General features: G+C 41.8%; 1 protein-coding gene across 2 annotated transcripts in view; it reads right to left on the bottom strand.

Moving 5' to 3' along the window:
• The window catches only part of CCDC149 (coiled-coil domain containing 149), a 68204-nt gene that overhangs the window by 31937 nt on the left and 17998 nt on the right, over positions 1–18269 (bottom strand). For both annotated transcript variants that reach the window (XM_032806618.2, XM_032806617.2), the window contains exon 4: positions 9502–9609. In XM_032806618.2, coding sequence (XP_032662509.1) covers positions 9502–9609 — 108 coding nt within the window. The remainder of the gene's footprint in view (positions 1–9501; positions 9610–18269) is intronic.

The following is an 18269-nucleotide window of genomic DNA, read 5'->3' as shown; positions in this document are numbered from 1 at the left end:
CCTGATGGGGGGTGGGGGGGTGCCCTGGGCTGCCGTGGCAGTGCCCTGACCTGGGGGACACCTTGGGCTGCCGGCTGCAGGCAGCTGCTGCCGCCGGCAGCTCAGCCCCTCCAGCAGCAGCGGCTGCAACCATTTAAAAAAATTTGGGGGGGCGCCACTTTTTGGCTCCCCCAAATCTTGGCACCCTAGGCAACCGCCTAGTTCGCCTAAATGGTTGCACCGGCCCTGAATATACCAGTGTCTAATTTTTTTAAAAAAATATTTTTAAATCAAGCAGGTTTAGGAATGGGGTCAGAGCTTTCATCTGATCATACGGACATGAGAGGGGAAAAACACATAGTGCTAACAGCCATGTACTATAGCATCTCACTTTACAACCGGTTAGAAAAGTAATAAATGAAATAAGGATCAGAAAGCTCAGAAAATGTGAGCAGGGAACTCTCCCCACTCAATGCAAGTATCAGCTTAGGATCTCTCCAAAGCGCACACAGCACTAGATAGGGAGAGCTTGATTAATGCCATTCAACCATGCTCATCCCACACAAGAAGGGCCTGGGGTGTAATATGTAATAACAGCCTGTGGCGCTGGAACAATTTGTACAGTGGGGGTGCTGAGAGCCATTGAAGCAAACTGTAAACCCTGTATAGGATGGAAACCATTTCAAACCAGGGGGTGTTGTCTCATCCCCAGCACCCCTAGTTCCAGCATCCTCGATTACAGCCTTGAGTAAATACTACTTGCAGGAATAGGGGTTGCAAGGCCCAAAGTTTGTACCAGTCAAATCACAGTTCTTATTTACTGATGAAATGGGGGGAGGGGCAGGGAGGAGGAGGGGAATCCTAAACACAAAGTGCCCCTAAAATCCAACATCTTATTCCTAAATGACAGATCACTTCAGACATTCAGCAACTCAGCCAGCAGGTGCGGCTGAGCAGGCCTAGCCCTCCAGTTCTACCCTGTGTGTCTGCTGACGTGGCACCACCTGCTGTAAGATTTTTCCCATTGTAACTCTTGGAATTTCAGTGTTTTAATGTTATGCTAGGGGAAAGCGAAGGAAGGGGAGGGAGAAAGAACGGTTTATTCTACATTTTAGCCTTTTATTATAAAGTTTGTACTCCATTCCTCTGGGCACTGTATTTTTATTGAACTATCATTCAGAATTCATTCAGGATAGAACCACTCAGCTTCATTTTGTTGCCCTATTCCTCAGAATAGATTAATATAAATAGAGGACCCCGCAGGACTCCAAAAATATTTCCAGCACAGCAGATTTTGAAGTGAAGTGCACTTTAATCAGTGGCAGTGGTTCCTGACAGGCTCAGCGTACACTAAACAAACAGGCTTTCACCAAACAAAGCAGAGTGCAGAATGCCATTATTTAGCAACACTCTACTGTGCTAGGATCAGGCAAAAATGATAAAAATCAACCTTTACTTATTTTAACCCAACAATTTTGGTTAAAATAAATAAAGATAGATGCCTCAATCAGACCTCACTGTTATAGGTGCTGAACAGAAATGAAGTGAAAAGTGAGTTCTGCACCACAGGCAGTAGTCACAGTTAACATAGGCATGTTCATTTGGCAGAGCCTTCTAGGCATCATGGCTAAGGCTGCGAGTCTTTCACGGAGGTCACATATTCCGTGACTTTCCAGGACCTCTGTGACTTCTTTAGCTGCAGCAGCTGACCCCAGGGCCACCCGAGTAGCTGGGGTGATGCTTGGGCTGGCTGCTGCTCCAGAGGCCACAGGCATCTGGTCTTGGCACTGCCCAGGAGCCACCATCCAGGAGCAGCAGCAGGCCTAAGGGCCACCCGCAGGGCCAGAGAAGCAGCAGGGCCCCGGGCCGCCCCTGTCCCAGCCCCAGGAGCAGCAGGGGGGCCAGGGGCCTCCCTCTGGGCCGGAGGAGCAGCGAGGTCCCAGGCCAGGCCCCCACCACCCCAGAAGCAGTAGTGGTCACTGGAGCCCTACCCCCACAGCACCTAAGATTTAGTTAGGGGTATATTTTGTAAAAGTCATGGACCAGTCACTGGCCGTGACATTTTGGTTATTGCCTCTGACCTGGCTGTGACGTTTACTAAAAATACCCATGACTAAATCATAGTCTTAATCACGGCACAAGTGAGTCTTTAGAGGGGATTTGGACCTACGACAAAAGACATATGCATGTGCTTAACTTTATGCGCGGTGAGTAATCCCATCAATCTGGCTGACACATGAAGTAGACTCATAACTCACCAATGGGACAAATAAAGTGTAATATTAAGCATATTATGCAAATATTTGCAGGGTCAGAGCCACAGCAATGCCACTGTCACCCTTAAACAAGTTTCAACTTTGAATCTGTTACATCTGTGATATTTTATTTACTAAATGTACTGCACCATGGCTAAGACGACTACCTTTCCCCGCCCCCATGATTCATAGTTCCTGCAAGGAGCACGATGTGCACAGGGAGCAATTGCCATGGAAAATAAGAGCACAGTGACACGGCTTTCACAGCATGTGCATATGTATTTTGGGAGCATTATTCTGGATCCTCTTTTGGTTCATTAGAGATGGGAAACACTAGTGACACATTAGGTTTTGTTAATTTAACTCTTCTAGACTCCAAAGGTAGGTTGAATCTGTGAACTGTATACAGGGATACTGTACTGCACTATAGTTTTATCTGGTCATACAAACTTTATCTCAAAATACTAACCAGAAGGTTAAATATATAACTAGATTACTTGTGGCTACACACACACATGAAAGTACAGTAATTCTTTTCAACTCACCTTCTCCATGAAGAGCACCAACCTTAGGCCACAGCAGTGAAATGCTGTCTCCAGCCCATTACGTTAATGAAATGTTACATTGGCACTTTTGGGTATCCCAGTGCACTTTTGTGCACTTTGCAGAACCAGAAAACAACTTGAGACAAGGACCCTTAATGCCTGTGTCTCTTATAGAGGACCAAATACACTGTTAATGCCAAATAATTACATGATTTCTTAGTGTAATAATTACACCAGTCACAGAGCTAGTTTCTACAGCAATTCGAATCATGCGTTTGATACATGCTACAGGTGTCCACCCCCACCTAGCAGGCTTTAGCTGTCATGCTTCTGGTTCAGCTGGTTAGGCAAGGTTGCCAGACCAACTGGCTTACCACTATACTCCACAGCAGAAACTGAATAGCTTGTGGCTCCCAGTCACAGGTGGAGGTGTATCAAGTCACCACCAAGTCTAAACAGTCAATGACTGATTACAAGTTAAAGGACTCATCCCTGAAAAGGGGCATCAAAACAACATCTATGCTGCTCTTAATCCCCTAATTGTCCAGGCCGTGTCTCACTTTTTTTATTCAAATGTCCCACCATTGCCAGCACTATGGCAGCTCAATCAGGAAAAGCTCTGGTGCAGATAAGCTGCTGCCGGCATTTTTCTCCAGCATCACCGCCTAACCCTGATGACAACAACCCTAGATAACAACGTAGGCAGCTGCCAGCACTCTACACTAGAGTTCATAACACTGTTACTGTTAGATAGCCTGTGACCTAGCCTCGGAATGAGGACCAGTTCTGCACAGGCTTGAATGTGGTAAAGGTCTCCCACTGGGCAAGTAGTTTGGGTAAGGCAATTCTGGTCATTGGTAAGCTCATGTATAGGACTTCTAAGCCACAGCAGGCTGCTTGGCCCAGGGATGGGACCTCTGACACAGTGGGTTTTCACATGACAGACTTAGTTTGACAATAACTTTGTCTCATGTATTGTCAGTAATACTGTAGCAATTATTTTGGACACAACATAACATAGTGTCTTATCATTGCGCTATACCCTTAGTAGCTCAACAAATCATTTCTCTGCCAGTGACTTGCGTGAGTGGGAATTAGAGTGGAGATGACAGTCATCTCATCTTCTCAAAGCTTCGAGCTTCTCCGCCCTCCCCCCAAATCAACTTCCATGTCTCCATTTAAGGCATGAGTGTGCTCTCTTCAGGCCCTCTAAGTTTACGGGTTTATTCTCCAAGCATCACTGTCCCAACATTGAGTAGAAATGGGGTTTCAAAATCAAGTACCCAGTAAACCTAGGGTAGTTTTCATGTGTCAGAGTTGATAAGAGATTGTGATCAACCATAAGAGTAAGTACTCTTAGAACTCAGTTGCTTGAACGCTACAGTGCAATTATAGTTGCATTTCTTCAGCTGCAGCAACGTATCTTTCACGAGACCTTTTGGAAATGTTTTACTGTTTGTGCCATTCGAGTTCTAGCTGAATAAATGGGAAAATTAGTCCAATTTAAAAAAGGCAAATACAAGCCATTTGCTTTTGTCTAACTGATTACGTATTTAACATCTAGAATCCACAATTCCCATAACAAGTACAAAGGTCTTCAGTTAAAATCCCATTGCTAACCCAATTAACCGTTGTATCTTACTACTGGTGAACATTAATGCAATTTGAGGAAAAAAAATCAGGCCATCAACACACTTCCCTCAACAGAGCCATTGTGTGATATTTAAAGAGTTGTTTTTTTTAATTCTACAAAACCCTTGTCATTGAGGGACAGGCTTTATGAGTCATGCATGTTCAAGCACAGGCAGAATTGTTCATCCAGAAGCAGATTCAGTGGCTGCAAAAGCAGCTGCTTGCTCATCTCTTGCCAGAAACAAAGTTGACATCGACCCGCTGCCCTCCTTCACTTTGGAAAAAATGGAGAGAGAAAAATGGCAGTATAAAAATGTAAGAAGAAATTATTGTCAAGTATCAGAGGGGTAGCCGTGTTAATCTGGATCTGTAAAAGCAGCAGAGAATCCTGTGGCACCTTATAGACTAACAGATGTTATGCCAGCAATGCTCCTCTGCTATGTACGTCGGCCAAACTGAACAGTCACTACGGAAAAGGATAAATAGACACAAGTCAGATATCAGGAATGGCAATATACAAAAACCTGTAGGAGAGCAACTTTCAACCTCCCTGGCCACACTATAGCAGACCTTAAGGCGGCCATCGCTGCAGCAAAAAAACTTCAAGCACCAGAACTTCAAAGAGAAAATTTGAGCTCAGTTCATACTGCAATTTGACATAGACCATCAGCTCTCTGGACTAAACAAAGACTGTGAATGGCTTGCCAATTACAAGACCAGTTTCTCTCCCTTGGTTTCAACACCTCGTACTGCTAGAACAGGGCCTCATCCTCCTGATGAACAACCTCGTTATCTCTAGCTTGCTTGCTAGCATATATAGTACCTGCCCCTGGAAATTTCCACTACCTGCGTCTGACGAAGTGGGTATTCACCCACGAAAGCTCACGCTCCAAAACGTCTGTTAGTCTATAAGCTGCCACAGGATTCTCTGCTGCTTTTGAAGAAATTATTGTAATTCGTTGTTTTGTGTACATCGTATTTTATCAGTACTACAGTGCTGAGTTAATTTTGCTGCCAGCTCAGGAGAACAATCCCAGAATTTCTGCTACCAAAGCTAGGAGAGAGTAAAATATGGCATAGAGCAGTGGTTCTCAACTAGGGGTCCGAGGCCCCCTAGTGGGCTGCAAGCACATTTCAGGGGCGCCGCCAAGCAGGGCCAGCATTATACTTGCTGTGACCCAGGGTAGAAAGCTGAAACCCCACCACATGGGGTTGAAGCCTGCACCCTGAGCCCCGCCAACCGGGGCTGAAGCTGAAGCCTGAGCAATACAGTTTCGCGGGGGCCCCCAGGCAATTGCCCTGCTTGCTGCTCCTTAATGCCGGCCCTGGCTTTTATATGCATAAAAACAGCTGTGGCACAGCTGGGCCATGAAGTTTTTATAGCATGTTGAGGGGGCCTCAAAAAGAAAAAGGTTCAGAACCCCTGGCTTATAGACTCCCAGCTTTCAGTCTCTTGGGGAGACCACAACTCCTGTTACACAATTCAAAGACTGCAACCTGGCCCAAGAATAAACTCTGTATATCACTTATTAGACAAGTGAAGACTAGTTGTGCTCCTAAAATGAAAATCTTGGATAAAGTTAATGCCTGGTGAAACCCCCCTTGTTTTTTTGGTAATGTGTTGGTTACTACACCATTTTTGATGTACCCCTTGCTGCATAATTCAGTTTACTAAAGGACATGAGTGTCACCAAAACGAGTCCAGACCATTACGTGAGAGTACAGGTATCACAAAGATGGCTATTCAGTGGCAATTTGACCTGCAGAGAGAAGTAAGGCCAAAGACTGTTTAAATTGCAGAAACTGGATTTACCACTGCCAAAGCCATAGCATTAAGAAAAATAATTTGACAGAAGCGATACAATTGTGGTATTTAACTCCACTGATATTTGTGGTTAAAAGGATGACAAAACAATTAGTTTACTACAACACATATATATAGTCCAGGGCTTGGCTCTCAATGATAAAGGCTGTGGGGGATGGGGGCAACTGGAGCTATGTTTCAGACTGCTAAACAGAGCATATTACACACATTCATTCTCGGTGACTAAAACACACTGTTCTTTTCTACAGACAGGACCATATTTAACACATCCATGTATGGGTGCACAAGGCAGGGAAAGGACACAAACACTTCCTGCACACAGGCCAGACACAATGATCTTGCGCTCTGAGCAGAAGAACTCTCCAGGGACTACTGGAACTAGTAGTCTAGGAAAGTGGACCTGGGAGGGGGTGCAGTAGTAGTCCCAGCAACACTGGTCAAGCAGAGGGAAAGGTATGCCTCACCTCTCTACTGTTGGCAAATGGCTGAGCTCCCCAGGGCTACAGGAGGCATTGTCTGCCTGAGGCATAAGGCCTGGCACTGTAAGATTCTGCATTGCCCCCAACATCAGGATAGAGCTTAAAGGAGAGCAGCAGAGAAAAACATGGAGCTTTGGGTGGGTGGGTGTTGTTTTTACTACACATTATATCAGAAATTCACTCTTGCCTACTCCCCCCCACACCCCCGAAGAGACTACAAACAAATGGAGAATGAACAGCATTATCACACCATAAATACCCAAAAAAATAAATCAGAGCAGTTGAGCGGAAATAGTTAGATTGCTAGGCATTTGAGTTATAAGTTTAAACAAAAAAAAAAAATGCTGGGAGGAAAATTGTCTTTGTCCGAGTCAGAGCCTCAGTTACTTCACACTAAAGACTGTGAAAGCTCCTACTCCAGTTTGCTAGTCCTCCAAGGAGACTCTGCAGCAAAAAGGGAAGCCAAGACTTCATGTTCCTCAAATTTATAACAATTAAGGTTTCTAAAAAATAGATTTTTAATTTTGTTTTTTAAAAAGCACTTCAGCATCCTCTAGTCCTCAGGAAGAAACAGCATTTACTCAACTTATTTTTCTGAGGAACGATGGCACTAGTGTTGAGGGCACTAGTTTAGGATATAGGAGACTCAGGTTCAGTTCCCTGCTCTGCTGTGGACTTCCTGTGTGAACCTGGGTCTCTCTGTACCATACATCCCAGTCTGCGAAATGGAGATGCTTTTTCTACATCACTGGGGTGTTATGACGATAAGTATATCAAAGATTGTGATGAGCTTTGAGATCTACTGATAAAAAGCACTATACAAGAAATAAATATGAATAAATGCCTATTTTCCTCCTCTACAGATCGCCTTGAATGCCACAATGTAGCCCTCAGTGGGGCAGCTAGATCATGAGCCATTTCTGGCAAGAACTCTGATTTTTGATTTTCTGTGTCTTCATGTTATGAACAGAAGGAGTGGAATAAAGTGGAGAGAATGTGTTAATCTTTTTTTCCCATGGCATGGTCTTTGAATAGCCATCTGAGCCAATATATTTATTTTTAGCTGACATCTTACTGTTCCTTGACAGGACTCAGAATTTGCATTAGTACACACTGAAGGCATTTTCCGAGCAGCACCTTTGACAAAAATGGGAAAAGGGTGCAGGGGAACATTAAAAAAAGAGGGAAGGGAGAGGGGAGAACACAGAATAAAAGGAAGTCTGACAATCTAAGGTATTTAGATAGACACAGGGCCGCCGAGAGTGGGTTCGAGCCCTGATGAAAACAATTTTTTGGCCTCCCCAGCAAGGACGGACCAACTAAACAGGGCCAACGAAGCCGGGCCCTGATAATTTGTAACGGCTTCCCCCCTCATTGGCCGTGTATAGACATTGTCACCATAGTATCAGAGCAGCTTTATTTATAAACCAAAACCAATGTGAGGTAAGGCAGTATTATCATCCTCATTTTACAGAAGAGAAACTGAATCACAGAACAGCTAAGTGATTTGCCTGAAACCACAAAAGAAATCTATGCTGGAGGAAGAAATGGAACCTGGATTTCCCATGTCCTAGGCTTATGCTCTAACCACTAGACCATCCTTCCTCTGCAAAGGAGAGAACTGGAGACAGGACACTCTTAAAAAATAAAAGTTAGTTTCCAATGATATACGGGGAGAAATCATGAAAGAAAACAGAACACAAAAGGAAGCAAAGAAAATGGAGACAAGGGCTAGAGAACAAAAGCGAAAGGAAACGAAGCAAAAATATTTACATACGTTTATCGGAATAAGCTACAGTAGCTGGTATAAGCACCTTTATACCAATATAACTGCATCCAAATAAGTTTTACCACTTGATCAGTTTCTGAACAGATACAGTAATAAAGGAATAAAAACTGTGTTTAAGCCAGCTCTTAGGCCCCAGTCCTGCAAGCTACTTGAGCGATGCTCTGCTGCGCACAGAGATACGCCAGTATGGGACTGAGGCCTTTGTGTAATTTTTATTCTGCTTCCCATAAACCTCACTAGATTTTAGTCCTTATCTTTCTCTCCCCATCACCTGTTTCAAATCCTACCTTTCACTAGTTTGATTTGTGTGCATACTTTTGTACACAGCTCCAGCTGCGAGTGGTACACACATTTAGCTTCAGCTTATATATTTCAATTAACAGACAACAGGAGTTTGAGTAATATTGAACAGCAGATTTTGGGCAACGTTCCATATACATTGCTAAACTTGGTAATAAAATAAATTGGTTATGTAAAGATAATTAGCAGGATGATTACTTAAAATTCAAAACAAAATATATATTTCAAGACCATTTGGGTCTATGTTTTTTGGATAGAATATAAAAATAATGCCTTCTTGTTTAATTATATACTGAAATTTTACCTTATTGCATTAGATGCTTAAAAATATCACATAACCAAGGAAAGATTAAATGCTTATCCAAATATATTTACAAATGAAAACACCAGGAAGAGCATATAAAACAGCAGAAGCTAGTGGTGATTAACCCAAAGCAGCATCCACAATAAATACTCAAAGAAAACAGAACAAATGTAGCACGCACAAAAAATATATCCAAGGAACCTAGGTTACTAGTATCCTGTGTAGGCTGTTTTTGTTCCACTGTTCTGAGTATTTTTGTAACCTCAATATTCTAGAAACTTCTGAATAAAAGAGCAAAATATTTCTTTATTCAGTTTTTCTGAGGAGTTTGTTTCTAGTCCAGTTTACACATTACCTGTAGTCTTCTTATTAAAGAAAATAAGGTTGCAGTACCTTGTTGTCTCCTTGTACTTCTCCCAGTCTTTGTTGAAGTTGTTTAATTTCTTCTCCTAGATGCTTATTTCGATCCCGAGAATCACTCAATAGTTGGGCAAGATTAGCCTAGGAAAGTTACAATGTTATTGTGAGATTGCACCCCATGCTTTATAGAAATATGGTTATGAGCGTAAATATGACATAACTGGAATATCTTTGAAAAGACTATGTTCTTCTGCATGTACTCATTCGAATGCATGTATCATTCTTATATCTGAAGTTATGAGCGCTGGCTCTATGCTTGTATTTAAAGTGTTTGCTGTAGAAAGCATGTAAGGCAGATTTGGTCAACATAGTGTGAAGGAGTTATTCAGGTAATTGGGAGTACTTGGTTAACAATGGACCTTGATAGACACCAATACACATCTGAACTTTCCTAGGAATGTCCTGTAGAAAACTGAGTCATGCATGGACATGTGACTTTCCCATGGAACTCCAAAACTCCATTTTGTAGCTTGATTCTACAAAAGGGCAGAGATGGGTTTCCTCCCACAAGAGAAAAATCTGTTTAAGCCCCTGAAAATACCTCCATTTTGTCTTCAGCTGAATCAAGAGATAGCCTCTTCACCCCAAAGAAATGCCTGAAAGAAACTGGAACAGAGGGACAGTAACTAGAGGGGTGTGAGTGACAGCTGGACCCAGACTAGAAGGAGGCTAGTCTGTCAAAGAAGCTTATTGGAATATCTGAGGGTGAGATTTACCTGCATTTAGTTTCCTACTGTATTAGGCGTAGACTTGCATGTTTTATTTTATATTGTTTGGTAATTTACTTTGTTCTGTCTTTTATTACTTGAAACCACTTAAATTCTACTTTTTATATTTACTAAAATCACTTTTTTACTTATTAATTAACCCAGAGTATGTATTAATACCTGGGGAAACAAACAGATGTGCATCTCTCCCCAGTAGTGTTACAGAGGGCAAACAATTTATGAGTTTACCCTGTATAAGTTTTATACAGGGTAAAACAGATTTATTTGGGGTTTGGACCCCATTGGGAATTGGGTATCTGAGTGCTGAATACAGGAGCACCTCAAGCTGTTTTCAGTTCAACCTGCAGCTTGTGGGGCACATGGTTCAGACTTCGATCTGTGTTTGCTGCAGGCAAGCGTGTCAGGCTCAAACAAGGCAAGGCGCTGAAGTCCCAAGCTGACAGGGAAAACAGGCTCAGAGGTAGTCTAAACACATCAGGTGGCAGTCCCAAAGGGGTTTCTGTGATTCCACCTGTCCCAGTTATATTAGACAAAAGTGTGCTTTTGTGGGTAAGGAGTGTGGGTGGCGGTTGAGAAGGAATGAGGGTTTTATTCACTACCTTTCTGTAGTGGACAGACCATGGGTGAGATCTACTATGGCAATTCATGTGGTTTCTACTTTTGAGATTAGAGGCTCAGAAGATCACAGTAAAGTTCCTTTCGTTTTTTGGAAAAGATCAAAGAATTTTTAACTAGGGCTGTCAAGCAATTAAAAAAAATTAATTGCGATTAATTGCACTCTTAAGCAATAATAGAATACCATTTATTTAAATATTTTTGGATGTTTTCTACATTTTCAAATATATTGATTTCAATTACAACACCGAATACAAAGCGTACACTCCTCACTTTATATTTATTTTTTATTACAAATATATGCATGGTAAAAAATAAAAGAAATAGTATTTTTCAATTCACCTAATACAAATACTGTAGTGCAATCTCTTTATCATGAAAGTTGAACTTACAAATGTAGAATTATGTACAAAAAAAACTGCATTCAAAAATAAAAATGTAAAACTTTAGAGCCTACAAGTCTACTCCGTCCTACTTCTTGTTCAGCCAATTGTTCAGACTAACAAGTTTGTTTACATTTTTGGGAAATAATATTGGCTGCTTCTTATTTACAATGTCACCTGAAAATGAGAACAGGCATTCGCATGGCATCGTTGTAGCTGGCATCACAAGATATTTACGTGCCAGATGTGCTAAAGATTCATGTCCCTTCATGCTTCAACCACCATTCAAGAGGACATGTCCATGCTAATGACAGGTTCTGCTCAGTAAAAATCCAAATCAGTACAAACCAACGCATGTTCATTTTCAGTATCTGAGTCTGATGCCACCAGACTCAGGTTCGGGTTCTTAAGTTTCCACATTAGTGTATTGCTTTTTAAGACTTCTGAAAGCATGCTCCACACTTCACCCCTCTAAGATTTTGGAAGGCACTTCAGATTCTTAAACCTTGGGTCGAGTGCTGTAACTATCTTTAAAAATCTCACATTGATACCTTCTTTGAGTTTTGTCAGATCTGCAGTGAAAGTGTTCTTGAAATGAACAACATGTGCTGGGTCATTTGAGATTGCTCTGTTTTACCTGTATTCTGCCATATATTTCATATTATGATAAAGACATGCAATTCTCCCGCAAGGAGTTCAGTCACAAATTTAATTAACACATTATTTTGTTAACAAATATCATCAACATGGAAGCATATTCTCTGGAATGGTGGCTGAAGCATGAAGGGACATACAAATGTTTAGCATATCTGGCACATAAATACTTTGCAATGCTGGCTACAAAAGTGACATGCAAATACTTGATCTCTCTTTCAGGTGATACTGTAAATAAGAAGGCGGCAGCATTATCTCCCGTAAATGTAAACAAACTTGTTTGTCTTAGCGATTGGCTGAACAAGAAGTAGGACTGAGTGGACTTGTAGGCGCTAAAGTTTTACATAGTTTTATTTTTGAATGCAGTTATGTAACAAAAAAAACCTACATTTGTAAACTGCACTTTCAAGATAAAGAGATTATACTACAGTACTTGTAAGAGGTGAATTCAAAAATATTTCTTTTATAATGTTTACAGTGCAAATATTTGTAATAAAAATAATATAAAGTGAGGAGTGTACACTTTGTATTCTGTGTTGTAACTGAAATCAATATATTTGAAAAAGTAGAAAAACATCCAAATATATTTAATAAATTTCAATTGGTATTCTATTTTTTAAGTGTAATGAAAACTGCCATTAATAGCAATTAATTTTTTTGAGTTTATTGTGCAAGTTAACTGTGATTAATCGACAGCCCTATTTTTAACTGCTGATATGGCTGAAAACTGAGAATGGCTCAGATCTGTCTGTTTTAGAGGTTATATGTCCTAAACAACGTAACTATCCAACTTTAGGGCAAAAATTAAATAGTTTCCGATTTTAGTTTTGAGACAGCAACCTTTCAGCCACCAAAAACTCTTTTTCAAGGTCTGCTTCAGTAGAATGATTTTTTCTGCATGGTAACAAATGAATATGACAGTCATCAATACACTGAATGGATCAAGCAGTTTCAAAATGTCTATCACAGAATATTAGGGTTGGAAGAGACCTCAGGAAGTCATCTAGTCCAATCCCCTGCTCAAAGCAGGGCCAATGGTTCAGAGATTACTGCCTAAGGAGCATTAAAAATATTTCAGGTTGTTTTCAGGATTTTCATCTGAACCAAAGCAGCTGAGGCTGAAGTTCTTCTACAATCAACTGACTTGCAATGTTTTGATGCAAATTTTGCAAAAAGTGACTGAATTTTAATAAAGGCAGGATAAGTGAGAGATTGAGTTACTTAAGAGGAATCCTATTTGTACAAGTCTCTTAGAAATATTTCCATTTGTGAAATACATTTCTATTATGAATGTGAACACATCTGCACACTCCAACACCATATGTAATTTGAACCCCTTAGAAGAAGTGAATGTCACTAATCAGTGCTGACAACTATGACACTGGAGTTGTACTAGCTTCAAACCAAATCCAGCTATACTGACTATAACGGGTGTATGATCTACACCCATTTATTTCCTACTAAAACATTTTTCTGGGATTGCAGTCTCTGCTGCATGTTACTGCTTAGTCAGATGAATGACTTAAAACAATGTAACAAATCTTTATACTCACAACTGAGATTTTGGGAGAAATTTTAAACAAAGGATTTAGACGCCAAAATAAAAAAACAGCCCTCTTTAACATGCTAAGAGCATCTCAATAAGCAAAGCACAGACTTGCCTCTTATTGCAAAGCTTCTATTTTACTTCTGTTAAATGGAAACAAATCAGCCTCGCCACCAATGAGTAATTGCTGGAGAATTCATTCCCTCAGCTTAGAGGTTCTGCACTATACACATTTTGAATTGTACCAGATTCCAAAGGTTTTGCCAAGATCATCAAGGCTCTCATTAAACATGGAAGGGGAGAGAATTTTGGAGCCTCAGATGCTCTACAATAGTATTTCCTCAACCTGATGTGGCTTCTCTAAAGGAGATATAAGGGACTGGCACCAGTTCACAACCCAGTTATTGAGAAACACTGATCATTTCTAGTTAAGTACTCAAAACTTTTTGGGGGCAGCAGGAGGAGCGTGAGAGTGGATAAGGGCTTTATTTTAAGTTAACTTAACCAACTGAAGTCACTGCTAAAAAAATCATCAACTAATATGATACTGGCCAGTGAATGGCTGCCAGGGAACAATGATTTTCATTCATTAAATTTATTACTGACCTGAACAGTATTTGATAAACAAGAGATAAGGGGGAAAAAACCTTATTCAAATAAATTCTGGAATCATCCAGTGTCCTTGTATAAGATTCCTTTATCAGTTTCTCAAGTCTAGCCACATGAATAAGTGTTATGCTCCTTCACACTACCTTATGAAAATGGATAGGAACACTCCTTTAATATACTTCAATTCTCTGGCACATAAATCTTACATGGCAACTCAAAAAATCCTCCAACCTTTAGATACTCCCGAAAAGAGTGTTTGGTTTTTTTTTAAAAAGGTGGTGGGGGAATGGAAGGTAAACATCTGGAAAAAATATACTTTTAAATATTTAGATACAAAAGTAGCTCATCTTTATGTTAATATCTTACAATATTCCCATTTCTCACACCCATACCTCAATGAGGGAGGACAGGATAAGTTTGTTGAAACATGTACACTTTAGGGCTGTGACTAATAGCAAGTTTAATTGCAATTTGTCCTCCTATGCTTTCATATGATGTTGACAGGTAGTTAACACAGAAATTTGCTTTGTTTAGCAAGAGTCCCTGTTCACTGCAAGCTACAAAATTTGATGACCTCTGTTAGCACTACAGTCTTATTAGAAACTAAACTTAAACCTTTCACCATCAATCTTCCCCAGAAATGGTTTTGAAGCTATGGTGACCTGGATGTAGCAAACCAAATGCACCATCTACACGTCACCCATCTCTTTGGACAGAAGAAAAACTCCCCAATGATGACCTAATAAAATAAATAAATACACAACCCCTGGAGGAGGATCCAGGCTCTCCGAGATCAGTCACAAGGATACTAGCACAGAAATACATCACCCGGGGCCGATAATATTTTGCCAAGACTTGCTCACTTTTACTCACCTCTAATAACTTTCAAGACTGGAATTCAGAAACGTGGGATGTGTTTTTGTAAATACAGGGCTGATTAAAAAATATGAAGCATGGATTTTTTCCCCCCCATGCAAAGCTCTTTATAAAAATAAATATACCATCAAGGAGCTTTATTTAGGTTTATCAATTTAGAAACACAGATATAGAACCACTGTGGGTTTGTGTGTGTCAACCAAGAAATCCTTTGCATGTCAGCTCTGGTTCTCTGTAGCAGAGCACCTATTAACAGTTACCCAGATCTGTCCCAGTTGGGAAGGGCTGCAGAACAAGAGTACAGATAGGTAGCAATTGTAGCCTCCTTTAAGATGTCACTTGTTCCCAGTGCTCACTTCCACTCCTTCACCAATAACAGAGGACCTTAAGATTGCTAGAAGCTTTCATAACCAAGTTTCTAGAAGCACTGCTCAGTGGGAGTGTTCATTAAGGGCATTTTTGTACCTACACCCCAAACACACGCTGCTAGTGCAGGGATCGGCAACCTTTGGCACGTGTCAGGGCTGTGTACCTGCCGCGTCCGCAGGTTCAGCTGATCGGGGCTCCCACTGGCTGTGGTTTGCCGTCCCAGGACAATGGGGACTGCGGAAAGCGGCATGGGCCGAGGGATGTGGTGGCCGCCAAGATGAACAACTTTGCCTCAAGCAGAAGGTAAAACAGAAAAACAAAATTTTTGTAGCCTTTTGAGAGTGTTATTTTAAATGAACATTGGGGTGTTTTCCAAGGATAGTAAAGTTTATCCATGGGCGAGGGTTCTCTATTCCAGTGAAGTAAGAAACAGAGAAAGGAGAGAATCACAGGGAGTGTGAGGGGTTGGGTCTCAAAAGATCCCAACATTTTGAAAATGGGTACCACAATGACTGTTAGATTCAACTTCTCAGTGCACCTTTTCTTTTTAAACTACATTATGAGAAACACAAAAACACTGTCACCCTACAGAACATGACTTGCAACACTGCTAAAAAGCCTAGTTTTCGACCTACACATTCACAACACACAGAATGCCCTGTTTCTATAAGATTAAAGATATGCAGAAACGCAGGTCCTTCCACTCTGCAGGCAGGATTCGTCTGAGCAGGTGCAGTTTGAAATATATAATACTGTTCTCTGAAGCATTACAAGGACAAACAATCTTGCAATTTTCCATCTGCCCCTTCACAGTAAGGGAGTCACTCAGCCACAAACCAGAACAAAGCTGGCAGGTCTCATTTTATTACTAGTACTTGGCACATAGTGGTGCTTTTCGTCTTCAGACCCCCTTAACAAAAGGGAAATCACATCAATCAATCTTCACAACATCCGTGTGGTAGATAAGGGATAATTGCTTACCTCCAGACGCTGCTTTTCTGAAGATGTTATCTTTCAAGATTCTCACTCGTGGCTCTTAGAGCTTTAGCGAAAGGCCAGTAGTACTTCCAGCAAAAATCTGATGACAAGTGGTTGTAGACACCCTGCTCAACTTTTTGACTAATTCTTGATAGTCAGAAACAGCCACCAAGAGTAACTGAATGGAGTTAGCCTTTAAACTGGATTCTGACAGGTGAAGGGGACAGGCAAATAGTTTAGAAACAGACTCACAGCTTAGTGTTGGAAGAGCCCACAGGAGGTTATCTAGTCCAACTAGCTGGTCAAAGCAGGACCAACCCCAGCTAAATTATCCCAGCCAGGGCTTTGTCAAGCCAGGCCTTAAAAACCTCTAAGAATGGAGATTCTACCAGCTCCCTAGGTAACCCATTCTACTGCTTCACCACCCTCCTAGTGAAATAGCTTTTTCTGATTTCCAACCTAGACCTCAGCCAATGCAACTTGAGACCATTGCTCCTTGTTCTGTCATCTGCCACCACTGAGAATAGCCTAGTTCCATCCTCTTTGGAATTCCCCTTCAGATAGTTGAAGGCTGCTATCAAATCCCCTCTCACTCTTCTCTTCTGCAGACTAAATAAGCCCTGTTCCTTCAGTCACTCTTCCTAAGTCACGTGCCCCAGTCCCCTAATCATTTTTGTTGCCCTCCGCTGGACTCTCTTCCATTTGTCCACATCCTTTCTGTAGCGGGAGGCCAAAACTGGATGCAATACTCCAGATGTGGCCTCACCAGTGCCGTATAGAGGGGAATAATCACTTCCCCTCGATCTGCTGGCAATGCTCCTACTAATATAGCCCAATATGCCATTAGCCTTCTTGGCAATGAGGGCACACTATTGACTCATATCCAGCTTCTCAGCCACTGTAATCCCCAGGTCCTTTTCTGCAGAACTGCCACTTAGCCAGTTGGTCCCCAGCCTGTAGCGGTGCATGGGATTCTTCCATCCTAAAGTTTCTGCAGTTGTCCTTGTTGAACCTCATCAGATTTCTTTTGGTCCAATCCTCCAATTTGTCTGTGTCACTGAACCCTATCCTTATGCTCCAGCATATCTACCTCTCCCCGCAGCTTAGTGTCATCCACAAACTTATTGAGGGTGCAATCCATCCCGTCATCCAGATCATTAATGAATACATTGAACAAAACCAGCCCCAGGACCGACCACTGGGGTACTCTGCTCGATATTGGCTGCCAACTAGACATCAAGTCATTGATCACTACCCATTGAGCCCGATGATTTAGTCAGCTTTCTATCTACCTTATAGTCCATTCATCCAATCCATACTACGTTAACTTGCTGGCAAGAATACTGTGGGAGACCATATCAAAAGCTTTGCTAAAGTCAAGGTATATCACGTCCATCACTTTCCCCATATCCACAGAGCCAGTTATCGCATCATAGAAGGTAATCAGGTTGGTCAGGCATGACTTGCCCTTGGTGAATCCATGTTGACTATTCCTAACCACCTTCCTCTCCTCCAAGTGTTTTATTAGTCAATCAGAATCCCTTACCCCCAAAAGAGGGCATCTCCTGTCCTCTGCACTGATCACTCATGTTTGGGTGTGGTGTGAGCTCCAAGTTGTGAATCTTGGATGCTGCTATATTGTAGTGTCCAGTCCAGTGGTCTCCATGCTTGTCAGGGCTTCCTCTGCTGGGTTTCGCCTACTCCTCCAGCCTGGCTATGGGAGTGCCTTAGCCTGCTCTGTGGGTCAATATCCCAGCTCTGGGTTAAGGCTGTGTTTAGACCTACTCCCTGCAGCAACAGCAGGTGCTTGCTGCCCAAACCCAGCCTCATCCCAGCAACACCCCTCTGCCACCTAAGAAGCCTATTGCCAACCAATCCCATCACAGTGAGGCAGAGCTAAGCTCCATTTGTGGAGTGGCACTTTCCTTCTCCAATGGGAAGCAGCCTGGCAACGGGAAGGCACGAGTGGGACTCTGACCCAGT

The sequence above is a fragment of the Chelonoidis abingdonii genome, chromosome 5 (assembly GCF_003597395.2).
Source record: "Chelonoidis abingdonii isolate Lonesome George chromosome 5, CheloAbing_2.0, whole genome shotgun sequence".
Lineage (NCBI taxonomy): Eukaryota > Metazoa > Chordata > Testudines > Testudinidae > Chelonoidis > Chelonoidis abingdonii.
Note: the sequence above shows the minus strand (reverse complement) of the source record. Positions and strands in the feature narration are given on the sequence as shown.